The following is a 27635-nucleotide window of genomic DNA, read 5'->3' as shown; positions in this document are numbered from 1 at the left end:
GACAACACTGATGCGGCGCTGTAAAGCATGGTCAGGCAAGCACTTAAGTAGCACCGGGCTACGCGATGCTGCAACAGCCGCTAAAATGAAATTTTTCTAAAGTTAGAAAGAACAGTTCTGCAACAAGCAGCTACAAAATCAGCTGAAAAGCCAGACAACTAATCGTCATTCAGCCCAAACGTAGCCCGCTCAAAATGTCCAGTCTTCTTTTCCTTTCTAATTTTGCGCAGAATGCTCGAACTTCTCACAGATTTCTTTAGTGAAAATGGCTTGACTCGCTTGTACTGCCCAGGTCTCTTGGTGTTAAGCCACAAAACAGTGAAGCTCTCCTCAGTATTTTTAAATATTTTTGCTCATCTAAGCTACAGGCATTATAAAAGCATGCCTAAGCAGACAGATGCATGGGAATTTTTATGTAGCCAGCTAAGTGGGACACGAAATTTTCGTGCCTCATTACCAAATGCAGCTGAAGTGCATGCGGTAACGTGCTGCAAGTCCTTGTTGCAAAAAAGATAAAAATTTTAGTGATGTACAGTAAAATTAAAGCACAAACGCTATGCACATCTATCTCAAGTTGCAAAGAAGTGCAACCACAATCGTGCAAAATTATACCCATTGTCCTGCTCTAATGTGGGACTCGTTCAGTTTGATATGATAGATAATTCAGTAAAGATGACTTGAAGAATCTTCTTATTGAATATTTATGTGGGTTTCTGTGAGAAAAAGCAGAAAAGCAAGCACCAATTCTTGTAATATATATATATATATATATATATATATATATATATATAAAGCAGAAAAGAATTGGCGCTTGCTTTACAGAAAAGCAAGCACCAATTCTTGTGATATATATATATATATATATATATATATATATATATATATATATATATATATATATATATAAAAGCAGAAAAGAATTGGTGCTTGCTTTTCTGCTTTTTCTCTCAGAAACCCACATAAATCTATTCAATAAGAAGATTCTTCAAGTCATCTTTACTGAATTATCTATCATATCGAACTGAATGAGTCCCACATTAGAGCAGGACAATAGGTATAATTTTGCATAATTGTGGTCGCATTTCTTTGCAACTTGAGATGAATGTGCTTAGCGTTTGTGCTTTAATTTTACTGTACATCACTAACATGCTTTGATAATGCCTGTAGCTTAGATGGATGAGCAAAAGTATTTAAAAATATTGAGGAGAGCTTCACCGTTTTGCGACTTAACACCAAGAGACCTGGGCAGTACAAGCGAGTCAAGCCATTTTCATGAAAGAAATCTCTGAGAAGTATATATATATATATATAGGTCGAGGTTAATTGACCAACCTCACTAGCAATAAAGATAGGCGAAAAATTCCAGTGAGTAAGTTGTAGAACAGTCTGCAAAGCATCCGATTAAACAGTTTCTAACTTTCCATCTATTATGTATTAGCTTTCTTCACTTGCTGTAGGTGCCCATGAAATACAAAAAGCTACCACGTGACATGTCTGCTTGTGCACCACGATTGCAGTGCTCTCAAACGTTCCACCTTCAAACGCACAGCTCATTTGGCCGGGTGTGCTGCCGCTGAAAAGGTGACTGGGCTGCGATGCAGGTGCTGGCTGTGTGATTTACGCCAGCGCAAGCGATATGGGTTGCGTCTGCTTATCGCTATCATGAACAGCCGCGAGGGAAAATCGCCAGCTGCTACGTTGCTGCCCTACATTTTTTAAGTGGCAGCACACCGGGCTAAATGATTGTTCCTATGCGGAACGTTTGAGAGCACTATATATATATATATATATATATATATATATATATATATATATATATATGTATGTATAAAGAGCAGGAATGAAGAAACAAAAAAACATTTTGTGACATGGACGACTACTTGGATTGGCACTGAGAAGATTACCAGGGAACTAAAGTGGCCAGCAATGCAAACATCGTTGGAATACGTGAAGACGTGCACATCGAAGCGCATTTTGATTGGCACCTTCAACATTCCAAGCCCTAAGGTTCGAGTGACAAGTAAAGACCCTCAAGTGGCAAGCGCATAGTCACTACTGCAGTCACCACCTCCTCGTGTCGCAGCAGCTGCTGCCCCTCTGAAAGCTACATATATTGTGCCCCACCCTCCACAGCCCCCTAGTGAATGCGATTAATGCGAAAGGAGTCCGAAGAATGCCACAAAGCGTGAAAGAGAGTGGGCTGTCACACAAGTGGCGTTGCGAAGGACTGCGGCTAAGATGGCAGCTTAACTGCTTCTGTTAAGCGCGCGCATTGCAGTGGGCTTTGTGAAATTGGTCTGTTAGGCAGGATGTCGAAAAGACACACATGCAGGACAAATGTAGGATCACCGTTTGTCCTGCATGTGTCTTTCTCCTGCACAGTCTAATTTTGCGCGGAAAAAATGCATTCGAATTATCAAGACCAACAGCTAGTCTGTCTACTCTAACTAGTGACGCCATACGGATGTTAGAACAGGAACCCTTTTTGTCAACAAAACCGACATTCCTCTTTAGGCCTAGAAGTAGCAGAATTGTCGCTTCAAATAAAATTTAAAGGAAATTTATCGCCTATATGTTTTGTAATAGGCAAAATGAGACGAAGCGAAAGCTCAGTGCCCGATTTATGGCCAGTGAACATACTGAAAACTGCAGGAAAACGACAAATCCATTCCGAAGCGAGGGGTCCTGCTTCAAAGGGCACTGCCAGTTTGGAAACAATATTTTAGCTCATGTAAGGGCCACACATGCTAAACTGGTGGAATAGCACATGTAACGTGAGCATGCAGTAAGGCTCGATTTGAAATAGCGTTTGCTCATGTACACTACGAAGCGTGCTATTTTTTTAGCATACGCTATCCTATATGCCCATTTTATTCTGGCGCTACATTCCGGAGCGTCAGAACATTGTTTCTGCACTCATTGCAGCTTTGGTAGTGCTGCTAGCAACTACTATGACGGAGTATGGGAGTTTTTGCTTCTTTTTTTTCTGTCTGAAAAGTACGGACTCAGAAATCAAACTTAGCTTAAGCTCTACAAAATGCAAAGCCTGCTTGGGTTTTTGGTTAGAGTAACCGTGATGTCCCAGTAACAAATGGCACAGCATATCTATATCTTGGTAGTACTTACTTTGCGGGAAACTGATCTGTAGTTGTTCATGTCCATTGTCCATTCTCGCATACTTAGTGGTGGCCATTGTTTGCGCACATGCCAAAGCACCCATCAATCTTATAATTTGTGCGCTTCTCTGTGTCTACCAGAACTTGCAAATAACCTGTGAATGGGTTTGACATGAGGTCAGGGATGTGGGAATTTTTAGTGGCAAAATGGCGATTTTGAACTTAGGTCTCTTTTATGACAGCACTCTGTTCCAATCCAGACTTTCATACATTGCCCCTGTGTTGTTGCAGCCCTTTAGGAAAGCACTTTGCAGTGTCAGTGTATGCCACGTTGTACTAAGCCACATTCATCAGTGTCTGATGTGTGGTAGCCTGCAACAGCATACAGCATTTTACTTAGAAGTTTGGCTTATGATGTCTTGTGTCATTTTCTTGCACACATTTCTTTAAGTAAATGAAATTCTTTTTTTTCCCAGCTACAGAGGATCACACAACTACTTTGTGTGAAATTTTTATCTGGCAGGCAAGTGTTTTAGGTACAGAAGACTAGGCTATTTTCGGCATAACTAAAAAGCAAAATTTTTTATGGCCTTGTGGACTTCTTGTTATCCACAACAAATAGTGTTTGTTGTGTACCCAGAGCCAAAGAAAACATGTGCTGCTTTACGTAAAGGTGCATGGCGATGCACTTGTTTGGAGTGAATGATGATGCCTAACTCAGGAAAATGATTGGAATGAAAAATTATGCATACTTCAGCTCCTCTATTGCATTGCACGGTACCCACAAAGTATCAAGGTTGAACATCAATGCATAAAAAGCACCAAACTTAACATCAGAATTATGCAAATGGGTTTTAGGTTTAACGAAGCTAGTGCGTTCAGCTCACTAGTGTTCTCAAGCATTTAACCTACCTGTAATGAACATATGCTGTTAGGCCAGAATGAAGCACTAAGCATTTTATCCACCACTTGTGAACAAATTGAACAAACCATATTGCATGTCTGTGTTCAATTAAAATAAGCAACTAGCATGATTCATGTTCCTACATTAAAGGTCCTGCGAAGGACATATTCATCGTCTGTATAATAATGGATATATGGCACACATTCGAGGAATAAAAAATGGGTACGTTCAGATTTGAATTCAGCCAGGTAGTACAAAACAAACTAGATTATAAGAGCAAGGCATGCATAAGGCCATGGCATTGTGTCTGTGGTAAAGCAAGCCACTGTAGATTTTTTGCAGTGACCATGCTATGCACTCTGTTGTGCTTTTATGTACTTACGCATGTAGTACAGTGTGCCTGGATTCTTTGAACCTGTAAAGTATTTTTCACGAGACTGGTCAGCTACAACACCCCAAACTATACTCAGTTTCATATGTCATGTGCAATGCTATCAAAGCTAGCGCTGTTGATTGTGCTGCCTACATCCGTGATCAAAAAGTAGTGCGTTTCTTGTGGTGACCAAAAAATATGAAATGCTTTGTCTGCAGGCTTATTACATGATACATTTGCCTTGAGCTTGATTTTAGTGCGCTCTTATTGGTGACGGCATGCTGTTGCTTTCTCGTGCCTTAGACTGCTCGGCCACATAACAGGCGTGGAGTAACACACTTCCCTTTATTCTTTCATGCCGGCTACTTCTGTACCTTTCACAGCACTGAACGTGATGTATGAAACTGAGTATAGCATCATTGAAATAGAGCTTGGACTGCATGTAGACAGCCGATGTGGCAAAAGCCAGAAATGCATAAGTGCTGAGAAATTGCAGAGTTGTCATAGTGGAGTGCCGTAATGAGTCGGGTAGATCTGTTTGTTTACCATTTCATAGTACCAACTGTGGCTCTCAACATTAAGTAAATTGTAAACTATAGGGTTTTACATCCAAAATCGATACCTACGTTACGTCGTAGTGGAGGTCTCCGGATTAATTTTGACTACCCTAAGGCTCTTCAACACGTTCACTGTATTATGGGTCACCGGTGGGTCACATCGTGTATTCCTGCGGTGCGGCCTTAATATTGAGTGGCGCTATTAAGGCATTGGGACGCTCAGATTATTAAAAGAGCCTATGAAAAACACACATGCCAGGTTGCTACTGCCATCTATTTTCAGTTCCAATAAGTTGACATTGCCAGAGGCTCACTGATGTGTCACGCTGCACCCAGGAAAATCTGCACCCACCCACCAGGAAAATCTGCACCCACCGGTGGGCCACGACACACAGGGGTTAGGGTCCCAAAAATCAATGCTGCAGTGAATGTTTTAACCTCCTGATGGACACGTTTTTTTTTTTCGAAAATGATTCCAAAATGGTCATTTAGTATCTGCGCTGCCATCTGTCGGCAAACAAAAAAAAATGCTCTGGATAAACCCTACTCGCCTTTAACCGGACAGAGTTTACCAGAAAACACACGACAAGCTGGACTCGTCACGAGCCAGATATGACAGTTGGCTTATGACGAGTTTGGCTTGTCTAAGTCCACCAGGGAGTCAACATGCACTGACATCACACAGCACACAGGCGCCGTTTGCATTTCGCTTCCATCAGAACGCGGCCACCACAGCCGGGATTGAACCCAACTCCTCTGGCTCAGTAGTCGAGCACCCTAACGACCGAGTCACCGAGGCGGGTTAAGCAAAAGAGGTATTGGGTAGGGATGTTTGCTCTTGTCATTCATTGGCATAGTGGTTCTTGCTTTTTTCACTTATTTTTTCAGATGTGAGAGTGTGTACTGCAGTCTTCAAACCTATTACAAGCTAGAGCTGCTACCACATATTGTGCATGTGTAAATTGTGTGCACGGGGCATTCAACCTATCTGGGTTTGCCCACTTGCACATTCTCATTTGCACTTACATACTGTCCTAGCCCAACAGTGTAGCAAGGTGGTACTGGTGACAGCACTGAATCAGTCATCTTGTCTTAGGCAGCATTGTTATGTGGAAAAGCACACTTGTGGAATTTTGAATATTTCCTATTCCTTCGTACCCATTTACCACTATTGCAAAACAAATGCGGAAAATTTAAAGTAATTTGCTCAGAACCCAGTATAGCACGAAAAATGGTTGATGCGGTGCCTGGTTTGTTGGCACGCGTGACATTCCTCCCATCGTCTTATCTGCACGTGGCTCATACTGATTCAAATAGGCTTTGTACCTGGCTTTTTTTTTATTATTCTAAACGCATTCTTTCCAACGATATGGTGTACCTATATTGGCTGATTTTGATCTGGTGGCACTATTTGCTACATCCTCGTGGTGCACTTCTTATAAGAAAAAGAAATTTGCATAGTTTTGGCTCAGCATTTTGCTCATTCCAAAAAACAAAACAAAACAAAAAAAACAGCTCAAATAGACAAGGATTGTGTAGGATTAAAGTGGTCACTGCGAAAACAGCACTCAAGTGCTGTAACATGACTCGTTGTGAAACTCCCGCTTAGGACGTTTCGGACGACCTGCACAAGCAGAATGATCGCAAGAGAGCCATAAAGCCTTGCAAATTCTAGAGAAACATGTTACACTTCATCATCATCATCAGCAGCAGCCTGACTATGCCCACTGCAGGGCAAAGGCCTGTCCTATATCTCTCGAATTAACCCTGTCCTGTGCCAGCTGTGGCCACCTTATCCCTGCAAAATTCTTGATCCCATCCGCCCACCCAACTTTCGGCCGCCCTTTGCTTTGCTTGCCTTCTCTTGATATCCAGTGCGTTACCCTTAACGACCATCGGTTATCTTGCCTTTGCGTTACATACCCTGCCCAAGTCCATTTCTTCTAGATTTTGTCTAGGATGTCATTAACCCGCGTTTGTTCCCTGATCCACTCTGTCCTGTCCCTTGACGTTACACCTATCATTTTTCTTTCCATAGCTCGCTATGTTGTCCTCAATTTAAGTTGAACTCTTTTTCCTAAGCCTCCAAGTTTCTCCCCCATAGGTGACTACTGGTAAGGTACAGCTGTTATAGCAGTGAATTTAACGCAAAAACGGGACATGAGAAGGAACAGCAGACCCGTTTTTGCACTAAATTCACTTTAATGGAAAACCAACTCGCCCAACTTCATGCGCTTACAGCTGTTGTATACTTTTCTCTTGAGGGATATTGGTAAACTGCAATTGATGATCTGAGAGAACCTTCCAATTGTGCTTCACCCCATTTTTATTTTTTTAGTTATTTTATTCTTATGATCTGGATCTGCAGTCACTACCTGCCCTATGCAGACGTATCCTCTTACCACCCTCAGTGCCTCGCTACCAGTCGTAAACTGCTGTACCCTTCAGAGACTGTTGAACATTACTTTGATTTTTTTGCATATTAATTTTTAGACCCACCGTTCTGCTCTGCCTAAGTCACGCTTAGCTTGATCACGCTTAGCAATTCATCCCTTAGTGACAAAGCATCACAATGTCATCAACGAATCGCAGATTACTAAGGTATTCTCCAGTAACTTTTATTGCCAACCGTTCCTAATCCAGTCCTCTGAATACCGCCTGTAAACAGGTGGTGAATAGCATTGGAGAGGTCGTGTGTCCTTGCTTGACACCCTTCGTTATTGGAATTTTATTGCTGACTTTATGGAGGGCTATGAGCCGTTATAGATATTTTCCAGTATTCATCGATTAACCTAATACACCAACAGACCATTTACCCTTGGCCCTCGGCAGCTGTGGAGAAATTGACCAGTGTGGCGGTCAGACCTGTGACGCAGCAGAGGGTGCCAAGAATCTGTGGCTCCAGACAAGCCACCATTGGAAACTGAGCCTGGCAACGTTTAACGCTAGAACCTTAGCCAGTGAGGCTAGTCTAGCTGTGCTGTTTGACAAACTAGCGGGTATTCAGTGGGATGTCACTAGGCTTAGTGAGGTTAGAAGTACAGATGAGGCGTATACAGTGCTAAAGGGCAGGCACGTACTATGCTGTCGTGGATTAGCGGACAGACGAGAACTAGGTGTGGGGTTCCGCATCAATCAGGATATAGCTGCACTTACAAGGAACGAAAAAAGAAGTGGCAAATTGTGACATACAGTTTTTTCACAGTCCTGCAAAAAACGCAATGTGGGCCTTATACTGTATTTACCCAAATGTAGTGCAACCGTGATTCTAACACGAGGGTACCTTCTGCCAGTGCAGAACAGGAAAAGAATGATTCAGCTACATTTATAAGTCTGAAGCTTCTACAGTGAAGTTTTGCTGTGTAGCCTCTCACTTCTGTCCAAGAACACTAGTAATCTTTCTGCTGTTTCCGGTAAGAATTAGTGCAAAAGACTTGGCAAGCCTTTTTCATGTCTACATCTGTCAAGAATGTTTATATTTGTAGGAGAATGCTGTGTTTTGTTACAGGCTGCACACATGGTCTTCAGTCCACGCTTGAGTGCTCTTGAGTGCACTTGAGTACGTTAATTGAAGCCTTGCTCTTGTGCGAGGGGGAGATTCGTGCTCAAAATAAACTTGGTAGTCCCAGTGCAGCATTAATTAACATTATAGGCAATGATCAGATTCATGTGACTTGGTAACGAGACACCATATGTGCTGCAGTGGCGAAAATTTCAGGAAGTGTTCATGTGGAGATGGCAATGTATCATTGTCTTGTGCAGGAATCGAGGCTGTACAAGATGCACGAGTTGACTTGGAAGATATAGACCTGGAAGGGAATGACGAAGAGCGCGAAGCACTGGACGAGTTCTTGGCTGACGTAATCTCTACAACAGGTTTGTGCCCGGCTTCCTCTGTTAGTAAAGCTTGCAAAAACATGTCAACATGTCGCCATGCTTTCCTTTCCCTAGCAGTAATCACCCATATTAAAGGCATGCCGAGGACAAATTCAAGGTGGCCTGTATTGAGAGTTTACCATGTTCCAATGACAAAGACGCTTAGAACAGAGCTTTTATAAGCTAGAAAAGATAACAAAATGAAACGCAGGTGTCGCCATCACCTGCAATTTTTGTGAGCAAACTGTTGTGCATCAAGGCAGTTTTTTGTGCGTGGATCCCCAAGGCTTGTCTACAGCACCATTTACTTCCACACAGTTATCACAATGTCCATTCTCGTCTTGACGTCAAAGAGCTTGAATCAAGCATCGGGAAAAATTGAACGTCTAATTTTCTTGGCAGTAAATGTGTTGTTTGCTGCCGGACTAATGTAAACATAACCAGACAGAGCCACAGAATATGCTTTTACTGATAACAAAGGTTGCATGGAGTTGTCTTCAGCGTCTGTCCAATTCTGTCCTCATGGGAGTACGTTTTTTGGTAGTTTCATTATACACGTTAACTTGGATGACCAGAGCCATTGCATTCTCATGCAGTTTATGCCTCATGTACTGCAATTGTTTGTGCATTCTTTTTATCTCCTCCTGCCGTAGCCTCATGCAAAGCTGCAATATTCGAAAATAAAGGCAGATGTTTTAGTCATTGAATAAATTTTTTTGTTATTTTTATAATGGGTATATAACTTGCAGGGCGTTTAAAACTGCCTATTGTTTCTAGTGTTCTGCTTGCATCAGAAACATAAGTAGCAACAATTCAGAGGACTAATACAATTAGATATTGTTTTGTGCAGGTTGTCAGTATTGGAACTGAATGATAGAGTAAAACAGCCACATAAATATTTATGTACCTCTAGTCCAGTCAGGGTCTCTTTTTTTTTTCTTTTTGTGAGTTATCATAATACTCTCGTCAATATTCTTTTGCGCCAGAGACGCATGGTAGGCTGCCTCTCCTCCTACTGTTCCATTCAGTTTAGAGTCGAGTCCACTTATACAAAACCTGCTCATTGTGCAGGACACATAGTTTCAAGTGCTGTTGATAAATTAACTTCCTAGAATGAAGTGAGTTTTTGAGAAATTATTGGTCAATTGTTCAGCCCTTGCATTGGTAGGTAATCACAGTTTTAAGGCTGTGATATTATCACTTAAGGCTCTGCTTCAGACTGGATGTTCCAGGGGCGTGACTTAAGCAGTTGTTGACATGGTCACAGCACGCAGCAGCAACTCCTTATTTTCCGCACTTTATCAGATATTTCATTTGCTTAATGATGTCTTCACATTGGTGCATGGTTTTACAATCTCATCTTAGTCACCTAAGTGGACAAAACTTCTCAAAAGACATCAATGGGCTTGTCAGGTCCACACATATCCTGTAATTCAAGACCGTCAGTTCTTTTGGAGGGTGTTAAAAATGTTGCCCTCATTAAGCCACACGTTTCAGAAAAATCAGTTTTGTGCACCTTGATTGAAATTCTATGCAATTATGGAATTCAGACGCTGCACTAGTCACTCGAGCCTTTGAGTCTAGAATATTGCAGGTGGCAGTGAAAACATGCTTTCCTTCCACTTTTGTGCAGTCATGCTGCAATCTGTGTGGCGAACATTGGCATGCATATTGATTCACATTTTTACACTTTCAGTGTTCCCCTTTTCTTCCCACTTTATTTGCCCTGTTAATTTTCAGCGCCAATTTAAGCCTTCCTTAGAGCTTTTTTTCATATCAAGTGGTTGTTTTTCTGCTCCTCCTTGAAGGATTAAGCAGTTAAATATTTTCACCAAGTAGCTCTTTCATGTTTTACTCCATGAGCGAGCTCCACGTACAAGTAGGTCATGAGACATGAGAATATGCTGGAGTGGATATGAGGAGGGGAACAACGGGCGTCCGCACTGGGTGCTGTCCAGACTGGTAATGCCTCCGAGTGTTGCAGTAAAATTTTGATTTTCAGGCACCTTTCGCCTTTTATATTTGCAGAAATATACCCATTTGTCTTAAATGACAGCACACAGTTTTGGTGTCTGTGCCAGTACTGACTGTATTTGCTCAAGGCAAGTTCCTTTGAACAGTTAAGAAATGTGCATGTTTCATGTCACAGGAAACAAGAGAAATCACTTGGTACTACATGAAGGGAGCACACAGTGCAAAGCAAGATTGTTGTGCCTTTCTAGCCTCACCATTTTGTTCTGGAGCATATTGGAGTAGAAGCCAGTCACTGCCCTGTCATAATGCACAATACATTTGAAAAAGGGAGTGTTGTACAGTGTGGCTCATGTTCATGCCATTTCTAAAAAAACTCACAGCTTCTGTGGCAGATAACATTTTTTAATATTCCAAGATTTCATGGCCAGTGTGGTGTTGCACTTCCATACCTTTCACCAGTGACACCACCCTTGCGCCAAATGCTCCAAAGTCGCTGCTTTTGAATAGGGTGCCACCGTTCGCCAGCTTTCCAGGCGCGCATAAGGTCAGTTCGATTCACGCGCACCACATGTACTGGTTCTCGCAGTGCAACATGGTGCCCTTTGCGCAGTGCCATTCATTTAAAAAAAGTACAGACGTCATGCAGGTCTGTTTCAGAAAAACTGAAAGGGACACTTAAGCTCTGCCTTAAGGGTATGACTTAATAATGTTAGTGGGTTGATGCCCACATATGCAGAATTGGTCATTCTCTACTTTACATTCCTAAATTGCTGGGGGTCCTCTTGGTGCAGTGGTGCAGCAGTTAAGTGATGCACCACTGCCTCGGCATGTGGCTGTTTCAAATACAGCCACCAGTGGAGCTTGTGAAACCTGGGTTCCTCTTCCCGAGTAACCTCTCGTGACCAATCATTAAAGTAACTACCACCTGCCACGGTGGGCAGGAAGTGATGACGTCACAAGGTCACGCAACCTACGTGGCAGGTGGACCACCTGCTTTTTCTCTCACAACACCGCCGCCGCCAACACCAGGTTTTCTGCAGAAGGGGAGCCTTAGCACTATTGCGTTAAAAGTTCAAGAAAACTGTCCACATCCTCAGTGCCGAAGTTGAGCAGCTGCAGCCACCATGGAAGCAGACAATGGCTTGTGTGTTGCAATAAACGCCAAAGAGACTCAAGTTATATACTCATCGACGAGAGCAGTACCTCGACTCTGGCCCAACTTGTATGGAGCATCACTGGGGCCCTGTTAAAGGATTATAGACACCAAATTTTAGTTGTGTGTTTTCTTCTTTCAAAGGATGAATTAGAAATTAGAATACAGCGATCGTAAGCAAATATCACACAGTGATCCTTGTATATTAATGTCTAGCGCATCATTTGAAAGAAGAAAACGTGCAAACAAAAATTTGGTGACTGTAGTCCTTTCAGTAAAAGCAAACACTTGCGTTTTGCACCAGCTGCAACAAGGCACACATGCAGTGAGGCTGGCTCATGCAACACTTCGCTGGAATGTGCTGCTTGAAAATTCTTCACACAATTCAGTATGTTGGCGGCTGTTGAGGTGGGTGGCACACAGCAGGCTGCAATCTGCTGGTGAGGCCAAGCAGAATTGTCGAAGACAATGCTTCAGCGAGCTCACAAGCATTGATCAAGACTGGTCCGACTCTCATAGATATGGAGGCAACTGAGTCTGATTAATTTCTTCAGAGTGAGGCAAGATAAGTGTGCAAAAAATGACAATTGACTGGAAAATGAAAAAGAAGGCCTTAAAAGGCCTTTTTAAGGTTTGTGATGAAAAGTGGACAGCCACACAGCAGCACATTTGAGCTATTCAACTAAACATTGTACGACATATTTCACAAAGGTGTTTCCTCTTCAATTGTATACAGCATAACTCTTGAACTGTAGTCTTGTCAGGTGCAACTCTCTGCTTATAATGACTAACTTATTGGTGTAGCACATCTTTACATCACACTCAAACTTTTCCAACACTGTTTGCCAGCCTAAGAGACTCCAAATTGCATTTTACCAATAGCATCACTGCTTTCACACATAATGCCCACCTTCTGTAAACACTACTGCCACCTGTAAATGCAGTAACAAGTCTCTACTTCTTCTTCGTGCACCTTTGCTGCATACAACTTGGTGCAAGTTAATGAGTGCCACTGTCTTATGTCATACTCATTCAGAAATGATGTACACAGCATTACAACTGTGTAATTTAGACCTCAAGCTTTCTAGTTGTGGTAGCAATCTCGCACACTGGAAATGCATTTTTATTTCTGTGCAGCGACAATACCATGGGTGACAGTGGTAAAGGGGAGAATTTTACTTGGGTGTTCTGGGCGTTCGGAAGCAACATTAGTGGAAGCTGGAAAAGTAATGCGCTGTCTAAAAAAACTACACAGATGGCAGTAAAGCAGAAGTTTTTATTGCAAGTACCACAGTTTATCACTCTTGATAAGTGTTGCAGTTGCAGAACAGTAGGCCTTTTTGTGGTATCACACATGACTGTAGAGTCGTGTGTCCAGTGAAGTGCAGATTTACAGGGCAGTTTTTGCAGATAAATATTTTCTACCACTGCTAATAAAAGCAGAATAGCATATCAGCACTTCAGTGCTGGTTGAGCTACAATGCACAAAGGGAAGTTTATCGTGAGATTGCAGGTGACAGAACACACTTTTGAATCCGTACTACTTTCAAGCACTTGGCTGATGGGGGCTCAGTAATAATACAGCATCCAAGGACTGTTAGAACAGGATTTAATTGGTGCGTGACTGTAGCCTGTTCAACACTTTGTGACATTCCAGCTAAATGAGATCATGTTGGCTGATGAGCAGATGTAACCTTTGCTGAACTGAAGCTACTCATTTCCCGAAATGTCGTAACTAGTAGTCGTTTGCAAGATCAGCGTCACAATGCTGCTACTGGCAGTTAACTGCAATGCACTTGCCATCTCCCTCTTCACAACACAAGTGCCCTTCATGTCAACAATCATTTTCTTCTTTTACAGATGGTTCTGCAGCAGTGGAGGACAGCATTGAAGAAATAGCAGCGCAGTAGCAATTGCCTCTTTTTACATGCTTATGACATTTGTTTCATAAGCAGAAAGTTTTGCACAAGAAATGAACTAAGAATGCAGAACAAAATATGGTGCAGCTCATAACACTGCAGCTTGCGCCCTCAAGTTTTGCTGTGTTCACATGCACATGCTGAAACTTGACTTCAAGAACAGATCCATTCCTCTAGTCCGTGCACTAAGCCTGCTTTGATTGCATGCGCTTTAGAGAAAAATGACATTATGTAATGATCACCAAACTCCGATGCAAGAGATAAATAAAGGAGTGAAATGTGCTGTCATGCAGCTCTCATCCTTGACTAAACCAGAACTGGTCAACATGGGCAATGTCATTGTGTGTCTGTTTCGAACCTCGTCGCCAGGACAGAGAATCCGCCACCTGCAAGAGCCTCAACAAACTGGTCATTTACGCAAAACAAAATGGGCTTCCATGTTAGTGACAGCACCAAGAGGAGGCGAGGGGGTGGCGTTTAACACCTGCAAAATTTCTCCGGCCACAACAAAAATTTCCCGAATGCTTCCTTGAATTTCTGGTAATCGAGTATGTGAAGCTCTCGCTGCTACATTTTCTTTACTTCATTTATCTTAACTAACGCCCACCTTCTCCAACATTTTTGCACCACCCCACAGAATGAGCTGGCACCGTCATTGCTTCAGATCAGTGCGTACCTTTGGCTTTCGACAAACTCTCCATTTTCTTCGCACCCCGAACATATAACGTTGACAAATTGAGGTTGGCCTCTATTGATAGATTACTGTGTTCTAATCACAAAATGACTATTCTCACTGAAGGCGGAGCTTTTCGTAAGCTATCAAATGCAAAAAAAAAAAAAAATAGAGGTCTCACCATCGCCGGCCACTTTCACACGGAAGCTGCGTGCGTCGACACAGTTTTTTGCAGACCTCGAAGGCTGGGCTAGTCTGCAACTCACTTCAAAATAGTGATCACGAAGTTCTCTTCAGAGACGTCGCGAGTTTGAATCGAGTGGCTGGAAAATTTTCAAATGCAGTATTCTCTGCAATAAATATGTTTTTTGCTGCCGGACAAATGCCAACATACCCCATAAAGAGCCACATAATCTATTTTTACCAAGAATCAAAATTTTAAGAAGTTGTCCTCAGAGTCCCTTAAAGTAGCACAATGTACAGCTTGAGAACTCGAAATAGACTGCAGGTGCAGCATACTGCCACGGCCGCTCGATCTCCCGTAGGAGCAGCCCACCGAGTGTGTCACACCACCTGTGGCGCTGGCTATCGGTGAAGGAGTCGAAGCGCTGGCGAGGCAGCGGCCGAATATGTAACCGAATTATCGCCTTTAATTTCGGGATATGCATCGCGATTCCCAACGTGGCTTGTTCTAGTACATGAAATGTCTTCTGAAACCCTGCCAGATCGATGCTTATCATTAACGTAGTTAATGTGATACGACGAAAGTACATGTCCACATGGAACCCACTAGCTTTCATGGGTCGCCTTGTGCCCTGTGATTTTGGAGATAAAAAGCATTTGTTGTTCAAATGGCTTCTTTTGTATTAATTATACTTGCAATGACTAAGAACAGGGAACTAGTCGAGTAACTTCTGTAAGCAGAACAATTAAAATGAACACGAATTCGCACATGGATGATATTCGCATGGGCAGTTAATTTCAACTTGCAGCACATGAAGTACTACAGGAGATGTAACCTAACGTGTTGTATTATTTATTGATGCTGTTTCAAGTACATTCGCTAAAGGTTTGTCTTTTATTTGCTTTTGCAGAGAACGATTTGTTTTTTTTTGTGGGCAAAAGCGTGTTATCGAACAACCCGAGCTATATATTTTTGAGTATTGCGGACGTCTGTAAAAGATGGAGAGTAGTAATTTAGCTTCCGGGAATAATTTCAGCCAAGTAACCGCTTATGTTCAGAGCCACATGCCAAGCTCGTGGTATTAATTAGCGCAGGAGTTTTTTTTTTTTTTTAATTCTCTCTCTTTTAGCTGACATACTTCGACAGTGAAACACTCGTCCGCACCATGGCTTTCCTCTACATCCAGCAGCATTCTGCGATGTGCTCTTTCCCCGTTTGCCACAGTCACAACTGTATGTCTACTTTTCTCCTCGGCCTACAGTGATTTCAGTATACCGTGTTTTGATGCACCGCACGCATGAGATGTGAGAGCGTCAGATCAGCATTTTTCGGTTTTTGGAAAGCACTGGTCATTTGTATGTAAGGTACAAAGTGAAACTATCAGAACCGCCTTTGGCTTTGGCATCTTGTGCTGCATTCCTTTCCTGTAGCCTTCCTCTTTGAAGCCTAGCGAGCACATAATAGCAGTGAAGCGTTACAGCTAATGGATGGCCTGGTATCTGCCTTGCCACGAAATTTTGCATAGCCACACATTCTGAACATTTACGTTGGACGGCAGCTGATGGCAAGAAATTTGGGATCTCTTGGAGCATTTGATTTGCAACATGTACGGCACGCAATGGTTTTCAGGCATTCTCGAAAATCCCGTGGAGGATATGGAAGAAACGTAACTTACATTACTATGGGGGGTGCATATACAGGAGAACTTAACACGTTCTTTTTTTCTTGACGACAATCTATGTCAGCACAGCACCAGTCCAGCTCTTCGCAAGAGTGGTGCACAACAGCACGTAGCAGGGCAGCAGCATGGAATACCACACATGTGATAAAATTCTTTTGAAATACCATTTAACATTTATACATGTGCATTAAAAAATAAGCATACACAAGATAAAAAATGATAACTATAGTCGGATACAACTTAAGGACCAAGCTCCAGGTGCCCCTCAAAGGAGATCCCCCAGCCAATGGCACCAACCGATTTTCATGCCATCGCAGTCAATCCGATTGAGCCATGGTTAACCCCCTTTCAACTGCCCCCCCCCCCCCCCCCCCTCTTGAGATGTCACGCTATCAGTCCATTGGGATTAACCACAACATCATGAGAATCTGTCAATGCCATTGGCCAGACATCAGGGCGGCATCTGCGGCAGCGTTCTAGAGTCATCTGTAATGGGCCTAATTTTCGTGATGATCTTCCTGAAAAAAAAATGCATCGCCTTTTCTAAACATTTAAATTTTCTAAATATTTACTGTTTACTTATTGTCTGCGTATTATAACAACTAGCAATGTTTCAACATTTTGTTATTCTTTGTATAATACTACCGACATTAGCCTTATTTTATGCGTTATTTGATTGTTTTCGTCACAGCTCGGTTGTATTTTCGTTTTACCGTTTGTTGTTTTTCTTAACATGCTGACCAGTTGAATGTTCCAATTATGCTTGACCGCGTTCTGTTAACCTTACTAAGCCCTCCTGCCACAATCCCAATTGGGATTAGCAGTATTTGTAAATAAATAAATAAATAAACTACTTTCCTTGCTTCTCGATGCTGGTAGGCATTTGCAAGATTTTACCTTTTTCTTTTCTGCTGGTCTGCAGCTTCACTTCGTCTCCATCTCCTTTCCGTGAAATTTTTAGAACCGAACTACGAGCTGAAAAGGCTTTTGTGGGCATAAATGTTCTGCTCTGGCCATGTGGGCGAGGGGTTTACCAAGAAAATGTAAGTTCAGTACCGGCAAGGCTGCAGATTCCAAAATTGTCCTCTTCAAAGGGCACTAGCCATCAGTATGTTTTTTTTTTAATGTTTACTGCTGAGTACGTGATAAGGTGGGTTTAGCGAGGGTGTGGCACCATGTATAATGAGCCACGTATCGGCCTGTCAGCGCTGGAAGCTTGCACATTGCCACATTCGCTTCACGAAATTTAGTGCTCGCAAAAAATAAGTTGTCTGCGGCACTTAGCTGCGGAAACCTTTCAAACGTGCTTGCTTTCAACACATGCACAGTCTTTGCTAAAAGTAACCGAGCAACGGTTGTTTGTTTCTTAGCCTCGTAGCGGGGCACTTATGGCAACCCTTAAGCTCTGAATCTCTGTAAAGTAATATGAACCCCTGTCCTCACGTTTTGACTCCTTTCGGTCTTCAGAGGTGCCGTAAAGGCTCCGTTATACGGTAGAGAAGCAAAAACCTGCTGCTTGGTTACTTTTGGCAAAGGGGGTACATGTGCACAGCGAAACTTAAAATAAAACACTAAACAAATGCTAGGGGCACGTATGGCCAGAGCTTCCAAACCACCCTACGCACCGGCCCCCCAGGAGCTTCAATCACTGATGTGTGGCGCCCCTGGCGGCCACAACCGCAAACTGCGGCGTCACACACTCCATATTGTCCGCTCCACGACTCGGCAGGCCATTCCTACGGGAGATCAAGTGGCTGTGATACTGCATATCTGATGTTCTCTAAACAACTGCCTCCTCCATTCTACATAAGTGGGGAAATCAATTTGGATAAGGCTTTGTTTTTTCCTGGCTTTGCCAGTGAAAATGCGTATTCACTTATGCGCATGCAACCTTGCAGATACTACCCAAGTGCACACGTGCTTTTAGCAGCAAATGACAACAAACTTCCCAAAACTGATCAGTTACACATTAGCCACAAGGGTGTTGTAAATCCAGGCTGCAGCTACTCAGCATATCGTGCCAAATGATCGAAACAGTGGTGATACTAACCTGAGCAGGGAGCCTTCTCATGCAAGGTGCTCAGTTGGTGCCACATACATAATTGTGCATTGCTTGCAGTAGCTAGAACAGCTGGTATGTCTCCAGTATCTGATTTACAAACACGAACTCCTTTGTCCTTTCACCCAAGAAAAGAAAAATTGCAAGGAATGCCAAATACTGGGTCCAAGCATGCTTCAAGACTTGCCATATGCCAGGACGATACCTTTCAAGCAAGGTCAAGGTCAGAAACTCTGCAAATACAAAGTCCAATAGAGTAGAACCCCTCTACAGTAAAGCGACTCGGAACAGCAAAAATCTTTACTATATCAGTTGTTGGCGATGGCATGGCTCTGAGGACGCTCTCTGGTAATTGGCTACTTACTAAACACAGTGCTGGCTTATAAAAGAAACATTCAGAAATACCTTCCATCCTGCATTAATCATCCGTTTATGCGGTAATTATTTATTTTCAGTAATCACATCTCAAGTACCGCATTTGAACAAATATAATGCAGCTACAAATAGAACGCAAGTTTGATTTCATGTAAAACCAAAGTTTTGCGCGAACATGGCGTCATTTTCCGTAGCCTCAGCGTCGTTTAAGCAGCACATAGTTAAGAAACGCGCGCGGCAGTACCGCGTTTCTTGCTGCCGCTTCCCTGTGCTTCACGCTGCCGCGCTGCGAATCTTCGCCCTTTTCTTCCTTTCCATACTCTTCCCTGCATTTTTACAATCTTTCCTTTCTCAGAGACCCGCGCCGCCTTCCTTCTGCGTGCACAGCTAGCTTAGTTTTTTTTCTCCCGTGCGCGCCACGCGCTTTGCCTCGCCACCGCTAAGAGGTCAAGAAGTTGGCTTCTCCTCAGAGCTTCCAAGCGTCATGGTGAAGCTATCTCAAAAAAAAAAAAAAAAAAGAAAAGCACTTTCGTCTTTGGTATCTGTCTGCCTCAGAATGTCGGCCTCGCGCGAGCCGCGTTGTCATCATTCCGCGGGAAGTACGTCACGACGGTCAGATGCTCTTTACTACAGCCGTTTTTTTTTTTTTTTCTTGGAAAAAATCTTTACTATATAACCAAAAAAAAAAAAACTGTACAGTCGTCTATGGGAGGTGAAATGGGACCACAATTTCACTTTACTATATCAGAGTTTGCTACACCGGGGCTCTACTGTACGTACTAAAAAAGCTCACTTTCCACAAAGATCATTCCTCAACTTTTATGGGTCAATAATTAGATTGCCTTTCATGCACTGCCTGGTTTTACTGCTGATCTTGAAATGGCAATACACCTCAAATTTCTAACATGACACCATGTGCAGAGATCATACGGACTAGTCCATATCATTGTCCTACACCTCCATGACCGCACTTATGCAAAATAAGACTACTCTGATATGCACTGACTCACTCATTCAAGAACACGTAACTTGGGTCAAATGAAGGCTGCTGCATATATGCCTAAAGGTGTGCCGATGAACACTCTCAAGGTTAGGTTATTTGTAAACATAAATACCCCCGAAAGCAGAAGGTTTGACAGCCGTCGCCGTAGCTCAAAGGTAGAGCACCGGACGCGTAATTCGGAGGTCGTGGGTTCGGATCCCACCGGCGGCATGTGGTTGTTTTTTCTTCTGCTTTTCTAATCAATTAGCTTTAAGCGACAACATATTCAGTAATATTCTTACTTGATCAACACCACAAAAAAAAAATTAATTAAAAAAAAAATCCCCTGTGCTCCTTGGTTTCTGTGGCTGTTGGCTTCTCTCATATTTATAACGAGCTCCTCATTCCCCTTCCCTTGTTTGCTTAATTGCTTAGCGAGGGCCTCGGTTCTGGCAGCCTTGACGCCATAGGAAGCATAAGAGGGTTCTCACACAGCTTCCACCCTCGCCGTTCGATGGCGTTCTACGTCACACCAGCGGTAACTCAGGACGTTCCACGTCCGCCGCTTACGAACGTGGGTGGCACTGATGAACACTCTCAAGGTTAGGTTATTTGTAAACATAAATACCCCCGAAAGCAGAAGGTTTGACAGCCGTCGCCGTAGCTCAGAGGTAGAGCACCGGACGCGTAATTCGGAGGTCGTGGGTTCGGATCCCACCGGCGGCATGTGGTTGTTTTTTCTTCTGCTTTTCTAATCAATTAGCTTTAAGCGACAACATATTCAGTAATATTCTTACTTGATCAACACCACAAAAAAAATAAATTAATTAAAAAAAAATCCCCTGTGCTCCTTGGTTTCTGTGGCTGTTGGCTTCTCTCATATTTATAACGAGCCCCTCATTCCCCTTCCCTTGTTTGCTTAAAGGTGTGCAAGTGCTTCCTCAGACAATTTAATACTGTACTTCGGAGTTTTAAAAAAATGAACTTGGATGCATGTTTTTTGCATCTACATACCTTGAGCAAAAGCACCTGGCAGAAATAAATGTGCTAATACATACTGGCCAGGACAGGAAATATTTGTGAAGTAACCATACAAAGGATACCACAAAATCTCGACTGGGTATTTGATCCTCAGGTTGGCAAGAAAATGTGTAGCACCTGAAGCAGTCTTCCATGTGCTCTGAACATTGGAGAGCTGCGTTGTCACTGCACAATGGGAGAGTATGCATTGTGACTAATCCAAACACATACCTGCAAGTACTGACCATTTCGTTTTGAATACTCATCTAGGATGTGGTCCAGGTTGAATGTAGACACAGCAGAGCTATCCCCTTCAATAATGGAATGCTGAAAACAAAGCATTCTCTTCAATACTTGTAACATTAAATGCATGACTATTTCAACTAATACTGACTGGTTAAACATAAATTTACAGGGTAATTAGTTGCAGTTAATTGAATTCCTATTGCAGGGAAGTAAATCTCGACTACACTATTATTTTAAAAGGAAGAAGTGTTGCTGATGTTACAGGAGTAGAGGAGGACAATTCAATGGTATTCCCCACAATATTTTTCAACTGTTTTTGCATAAGGGTGTCCAGAGTCAAAAAGTGGAGATTTGAGTGGGAAAGCTATACAGTGCAGCAGTTTTTATTTCCCAGCATGGCATTATGTTACCAGGACAATTCGCTCATTACTAAAATAACACTGAAAGCACGTACCTAAACGTATATGCAAGGCATCGAAAACCCTGCTATGCTTGAAACCATCTTTTAGTTTATATACTGGTGTAGTTGATATGATGGTACTGAACGTTGTAGTGACTTCCGCATTGACAGTTTGCCAAAGTATGCATGAATTGTCCAATGAATTGGTGGACTTAATTTTTGCAGCGAGCAAAAGTACCTAACGCAGTTGCTCTTTCACTGGTGCCTCTTTCATATCCCTTAAAAAAGGAGACCTAACACAAAAGCAATACGTGGACGCAGCCTGGTACAAGCCTGTTCACACCCGCTAGTTACCGAGTGTCACAGAGCTAAACACATACTTTCAATGCAAGTATGACACATTCATCTCAAAGCATACAACCACAACTGTGACTGTTACCGAGAGTCAAACTGCATGGCACTGAGGAGGCACATTTATCTTTTACATGTACTGTGCTTCTGTGAGGTTGTGCAGCAAGCAATGTTGCAAACTGAACATCTGAATGAACCCAAACAAGAATACACAATTTGAAGTGTAAGTGCCTTGAGGCCTGGTGGCTTGTGGCTGTTTTGTGACATCTTATTTTATAGTTACGAGACTACACTGTCCACATATGGCATTCATCAGCATCAGTGAAAGTATTGCTACAAACATAGCAAAAATGTTTCTACTAGGGCAGTGCAAACAGTACCTTTCCAAATCTAACCAAATACAAATAGTTTAGCTAAAAACTGAATTGAATACGAACTGAATAGTGAGAGAGCCTATCGAATACGAATAGAATATTTTTATGAATATTTGCTTCTCGCGCGAATATTCAACGAGCAATCATGCAGAACAGTGAAGCGCTATTATGCAGTTATAGCTACAGCTGTTAAAAGACACAACACTGATCTCCATTAGGAGGTCATAACACGGAGTCGATACATTAACTTGATCACTGTGAGGTCATACACATAAGAAAAGAACCTTTTGCTGTTAATGATAGAAGAGAATAAACTAGCACCACATCTCAGTACATGAGATGGGTGAGAGCTACGTCGGAGCCATGGCCTCCGACATCGGACATCAAGACCGGGTTTGGCGAACCTGCCTGGGCCCTGCCGCATCAGCCAATCTCTTAGGGCATGTATGAGCATTATGAATGCTGCCATGCAAAAGGACCACATCGCGGCGCTGAACCCTCCATTCTATGCATACCAATCGTGGTCCTTGTTTTTGGATTTGGTTTATTGGGGCTTAACGTCCTAAAGCGACTGAGGCTATGAGAGACGCCGTAGTGAAGGGCTCCGGAAATTTCGACCACCTGGGGTTCTTTAACGTGCACTGACATCGCACAGTACACGGGCCTCTAGAATTTCGCCTTCATCGAAATTCAGCTGCCGCTGCCGGGATCGAACCCGCGTCTTTCGGGTCAGCAGCCGAGCGCCGTAACCACTGAGCCAACGCGGCGGGGCCCTTGTTTTTGGAATAATCATGGCAGAAAATACAGCAAGTCTTATTCGAACTTCGTAGTTATTATTCAAAAAGTATTAGAAAACTTGAAAACCTATTTGGTTCGTTTTGAATAATTTTTATCATGCACTATTTGATTTGTTTGATGAACCGAATATAAGGATATTTAATTTACTATTCAAAACTTCTGAATACTCACACACCCCTAGTTTCTACTCTTCAGTTAATTTTATCATAACAAGCACAACAAGCCCCGCCAAGGTTGTGCACACAGTTCTGCATTCAACAGTTTCATTTAAGTCATGACTTCATTCACCTGGGGACCACTGCTACTTTCATAATGAGGCAGTGTTTTCAGGAGAATGAGCATACGTAAAGAAAAATGTATACCTCAAATCGATGGTCGTGAGAACCCCGCCGCAGCAGCTCATTTTGGTGCAATCTCAACTCTCCTACCAAAGAAAGTCCTGAGCCAGGAATGCTGGACGTGTGGTCTACAAATGCCAACCCCTCATAGGAAACCTTGGTGTAGGTCTGAAAATCATCCAGAAAGTAATGAAAAGACTGCATGTTCAAATCTGACACTCTGGAGGGAAGATAAAATTTCAGCTCCATTAAACATTCCACACTTTGTTACAGGCGCTGGACTGCAGCCCAAGCTGCAAGCTAGCTTAAGCACATCTGTTCTCCCTCAACGAAATGCCGGTGGAGCAAGCACCCAGGTAAAGCGTACACAGCATTCCTAGTTGAGCTGAACAGACAAGGGGCAACAAGGAGAGTACAATGCAAACTTTGCTTGTGGGGATCAGACTGAATTACGTCTGCATACCAAGCAATTGTTCCTCGAAGCCATTAAAAATAGCTTTTTGAGTTCTTTCAACTAACTGTGCGACGGTGTCTCAAATAATGATCACTATGCAGTGCAAATCGAGCTCATGGTTTTTATTTGCTTACACAGTGCGAGGAATCACGATGGTAACAAAACCTTAATATTTAGCATATTACTCTGCTACAGAATTTCTCCTTTCAAGGCATAATGTTGAAATATAGAGGTGATTTTTGGCAGCGGATATGTGGTGGTACATTTGATTAGCCGCTGTGTAGGTGATTGGTTGCATGTGCATTCTGCGCTTCCGTTACTTTATATTCAGCAAATGGAACCAAAAAAAAATGATGCCTGTGAGTTCTCCAGCATTTTTGAATACGCTGAAAACTGAAACTAGGCACTAGGGCCAAACGAAAAAGATTGCAAAGAACGCCAGGGCGCCATTTCCCACACCACTTCAGACTCTCTTGAAGGTTAGCATTGCTACAGAAACAGCAGATGCCGAGACAACAACAAAAAAAAAATAAAATACTAGCCAACCAACAGCACAGCAAAAAAACAGATAAGGGGAAAGAAAACACTCATGTCCGTAGGATAATAAGCAGGTACAGGAAAGTCGGGCTCTGTTTGTATCTGCCCCGTCTGAGGCGCCTACACACTGGGGCTATATATGAAATTGACATGGGCTGCAGGCTGCCCTCACAAGGCCACCATGGCATGCATGCTTCCGCTGCATGTGTGTGCAAGACATAATACTAATTGCTAATGGCCACTCTCATCGCAGGTTAAGCCAGATGGGCGAGTGAAACACAACTGCTTGCCTTTTCATCTGCTCGTATTCTGAATTTTGCAAGTAGAACAACTTTTGTTTGCACATGCTGAAGTTAATGATTCCTCCTGCACTGGGCTCGGAAAGGCACAAGGAACCCTTCAAGCCAGACCAGTCATCAGTGAAACAAGGTCACAGAGCCCCTTTAACAGTTGCACAAAATATCAAAAATTTGGACAATCGCTAATCCAACTTGTAAACCAATACAGCTGCATTCTGTGGAACACAGTGAAACGAAATGTACAAGCACTGCAACAAAAGGAAGTATGCGTGGTCACGTTCTTTATCACCTCATACTCATTGTGTAAAAAAAAAAACTAATAAATATTTCTGACAAGGGCGTTCCGAACATTTTGCAGGGGGAGGGGGGAAGGAGGAGGCACCTGATGGCCGGGGATGAGGGAGGCAGTAGGTTAGCACCAAAAAGGCACTATTTGTGGTCTAAACTATACACATGAAACAAAAATTAGAAAACAGAAAATTAGTGCTAGGCTTGGAGAATATACATTGAATTTTATTAATGAACAAAGAATTAAACTTAATAAGCAAAATGCGAAAAGTTACCATCACTTAAGTGTGCTAATCAAGCTGTGCAGTTGTTTTCTGCTAGTGCATAAAAAATATGCGAAATTCTGGGGGGGTGCAGCCGCCTCGCCTTGCCCCACTTTCCAAACACCCATGAATTCTGATGAATTGCAACCGGGCATATCAAATGCTGATTTTTGAAATCAGCAAACTGAAACTTCTCTTGAGCAATAAAAACTAAAAGCAAATTCAACACAAATGAAAATGTCCCTTCACGAAAACACCCATTCATTTACAGTACTGGCCACCAATTTTCTGTATTTTTAAAGACAATCTTGCACTTCTTTTCATGCACTATATTATACACTACAAAAAAGGAGCAGCATACTAAAAAATAGGAAGGGTCAAAAACAATATGAAAACAATTTGAATGAGACACCAAGAAAGACATTAATCAAGCAAACGATGCAAACAGAAACACATGGCAGAATTGAAATTTATTCTAACAGAGTACCACCAGGATTTATATTTTCTTTTAAACACACACATTCAGTCCAGTGCTCAGAAAGATGGAAAGTGAAGCACTTTTCTGAATGGAGTCTGACCAGCCAAGATCAGTTAAGCTGAAGGCACACCTTCTGATGATCCTGTACTACCAAAGTGCACCCGCAATGAAATTATAAGTGCGACTAAAGAGTATTGAACAGGAGCCAGACTGCTTTACCTACACTATATTTCTACAATATGACAAATTTCTCTGCACAATGCAGAAAAGCCACTAAGCTTATCAAATACAAATCTTAAAGGGTCTTTTAACCAGCTGAGCCTATCAGCTCCGAAAATTTCTGACAATAAAGGTTCAATTTTCTGTCACCTGCTCATTTATTCACTTATTGAGACAAACTGCTTTACCCTTTCATGCACTTCAAAAATAAGGAAACTTATGTTTTTTCACTTGGTAGAAAACAGGTCAGCATAAGCACATACTGACTGACCTGAAGGTGAATTCTTTAGTAAAATAGAAATCTGAGCTAGCTGGTAGGTCATGTTCGTAGAAACAGTGCTAAAAGACAAGGGACGAGCAGTATGTTCTGTGTTGTACTTCTCTGTTGCACTTTGTTGTACTTGCTGCACAGAAACAATTATACCAGCACAATACGGATACAACTCTTGAAATTCCTTTACAACTCACCTCGATTTTACAATCAAACAGAAGTAATATTTTCATATTAAGCACACTAAAACTCCTTGGTAATGGCATCTTAATGCTGAGAATGAGCTCATCCAATTTCCCATCAGAATCGAAGTCTTCTTCCAAATCCTAATAGAAAAAAATCACAAGCAAAATTATGAAACAGCGATTAACAAACAAAACTTGCTCCACTACACTTTCAAATGCTTCATGGGTTCCCGCAGCAATATAGTGAACTGGGTTTTACTTGATAAGGCAACAGTAAATGCAAATGACAGTATAGCATGTCTGCAGTTTAGCTGACACAAAAGTAGTGTACGTCGCCGATTTCGCTACTGCATATTTAAGGAAGAAAGCCTATTTCACATGCAAGCGAAAACGCTAGTGAATCCTGCCACCGCGGCAAAATCCTCTTTTGAGTCGTCGCAGTGGCTCGAGCGGCGAGGTTCCAACAAGTTGAAAATTTTTCACTGCCACGCGCCGCTCAACCGCTCAATTCGCTCAGTCGGTTGCATGCGAACCAGCCTTGATATGGTGGAAATGGCCGCACCTAAGAAAGGCAACCCGCAAAGGTGCGAAATACAACTGAATCAGAACAGGCTCGACAACTCCCTGATAACAAGTAGAAAATTTTGCAACCAATGAACCTCCCTTTATTAGCTTCATCCGTTATTTATAATGAAAATAAAATTAACAGGCGCTCACCTCTATTGAAGGTACGTTCAACCCTTTAACGTGCAAGTTTAGCATGGGGTAAGAACTCCAATAAACAAGTCCCTCTGTGCCTTCCAATAGAAATATCAGTTGACGCTTAAACCGCACACTTGGTTGCTCTTGGTATTGGTCTATTTTCTTCCAGAATCCTGAAATCAACAAAAAAACATTATTAAAAACCATCAAGCATAATAAAAACTAACTGAAGAAAGCTATTTCCGAAAAGAAGGCTCAGTCCAAGGACAAAAGACATAACGCCATGTTCACTGTGGCATTAACGGGACGAAACAAAACGATCACCAGTATTATTTCTAACAAAGATATCACAGAATGAGAGAGGCAAACATAAAAGTTCGAAGGGTATTAACGTCAGATTGGTGCACATCAGGTGGACACTTGAATACGGTGAATACGAGGCATACCTAAGTCCTTATAAGCAAATATAAACGGAATTATAATGGTTGCACCGGTTATCACCACAACAAAAACAGTCGCCTTTGAACATAAGCTGGCTCTGTAATTTCGGTAAACGGCTCCAGAGAAAACTGTGTACACCGCCATT

The 27635-nt window shown here is 42.4% G+C and overlaps 2 protein-coding genes across 6 annotated transcripts in view; one reads left to right on the top strand and one right to left on the bottom strand.

Annotated features, from left to right (window-relative positions):
* Positions 1-14160, top strand: part of Dysb (dystrobrevin binding protein dysbindin) — a 21805-nt gene extending 7645 nt beyond the window's left edge. For both annotated transcript variants that reach the window (XM_089580176.1, XM_089580174.1), the window contains exons 8-9: positions 8713-8826; positions 13814-14160. In XM_089580176.1, coding sequence (XP_089436302.1) covers positions 8713-8826; positions 13814-13863 — 164 coding nt within the window. In that variant the 3' untranslated portion in view covers positions 13864-14160. The remainder of the gene's footprint in view (positions 1-8712; positions 8827-13813) is intronic.
* Positions 13212-27635, bottom strand: LOC149350989 (transmembrane protein 231-like). Of its 4 annotated transcripts, none has more exons than XR_016290482.1 (8): positions 27496-27635; positions 27065-27222; positions 26360-26488; positions 23378-23521; positions 21092-21173; positions 20930-21032; positions 18461-18674; positions 13212-14895 (listed from the first exon to the last, which is right to left on the bottom strand). XR_016290482.1 is itself a non-coding variant. In XM_089580173.1 (7 exons), the coding sequence occupies exons 1-7, from the start codon at positions 27632-27634 to the stop codon at positions 18533-18535; spliced, it is 897 nt and encodes a 298-aa protein (XP_089436299.1). In that variant the 5' UTR covers position 27635; the 3' UTR covers positions 16785-18532. The 4 variants fall into 4 exon arrangements, 1 of the variants encoding a protein (XP_089436299.1); XR_016290481.1 differs by having other exon boundaries at positions 13212-14868; XR_016290483.1 differs by lacking the exon at positions 13212-14895 and adding an exon at positions 16785-18146.

Source organism: Amblyomma mixtum, chromosome 3 (assembly GCF_055824585.1).
Source record: "Amblyomma mixtum isolate Tamu chromosome 3, ASM5582458v1, whole genome shotgun sequence".
Lineage (NCBI taxonomy): Eukaryota > Metazoa > Arthropoda > Arachnida > Ixodida > Ixodidae > Amblyomma > Amblyomma mixtum.
Note: the sequence above shows the minus strand (reverse complement) of the source record. Positions and strands in the feature narration are given on the sequence as shown.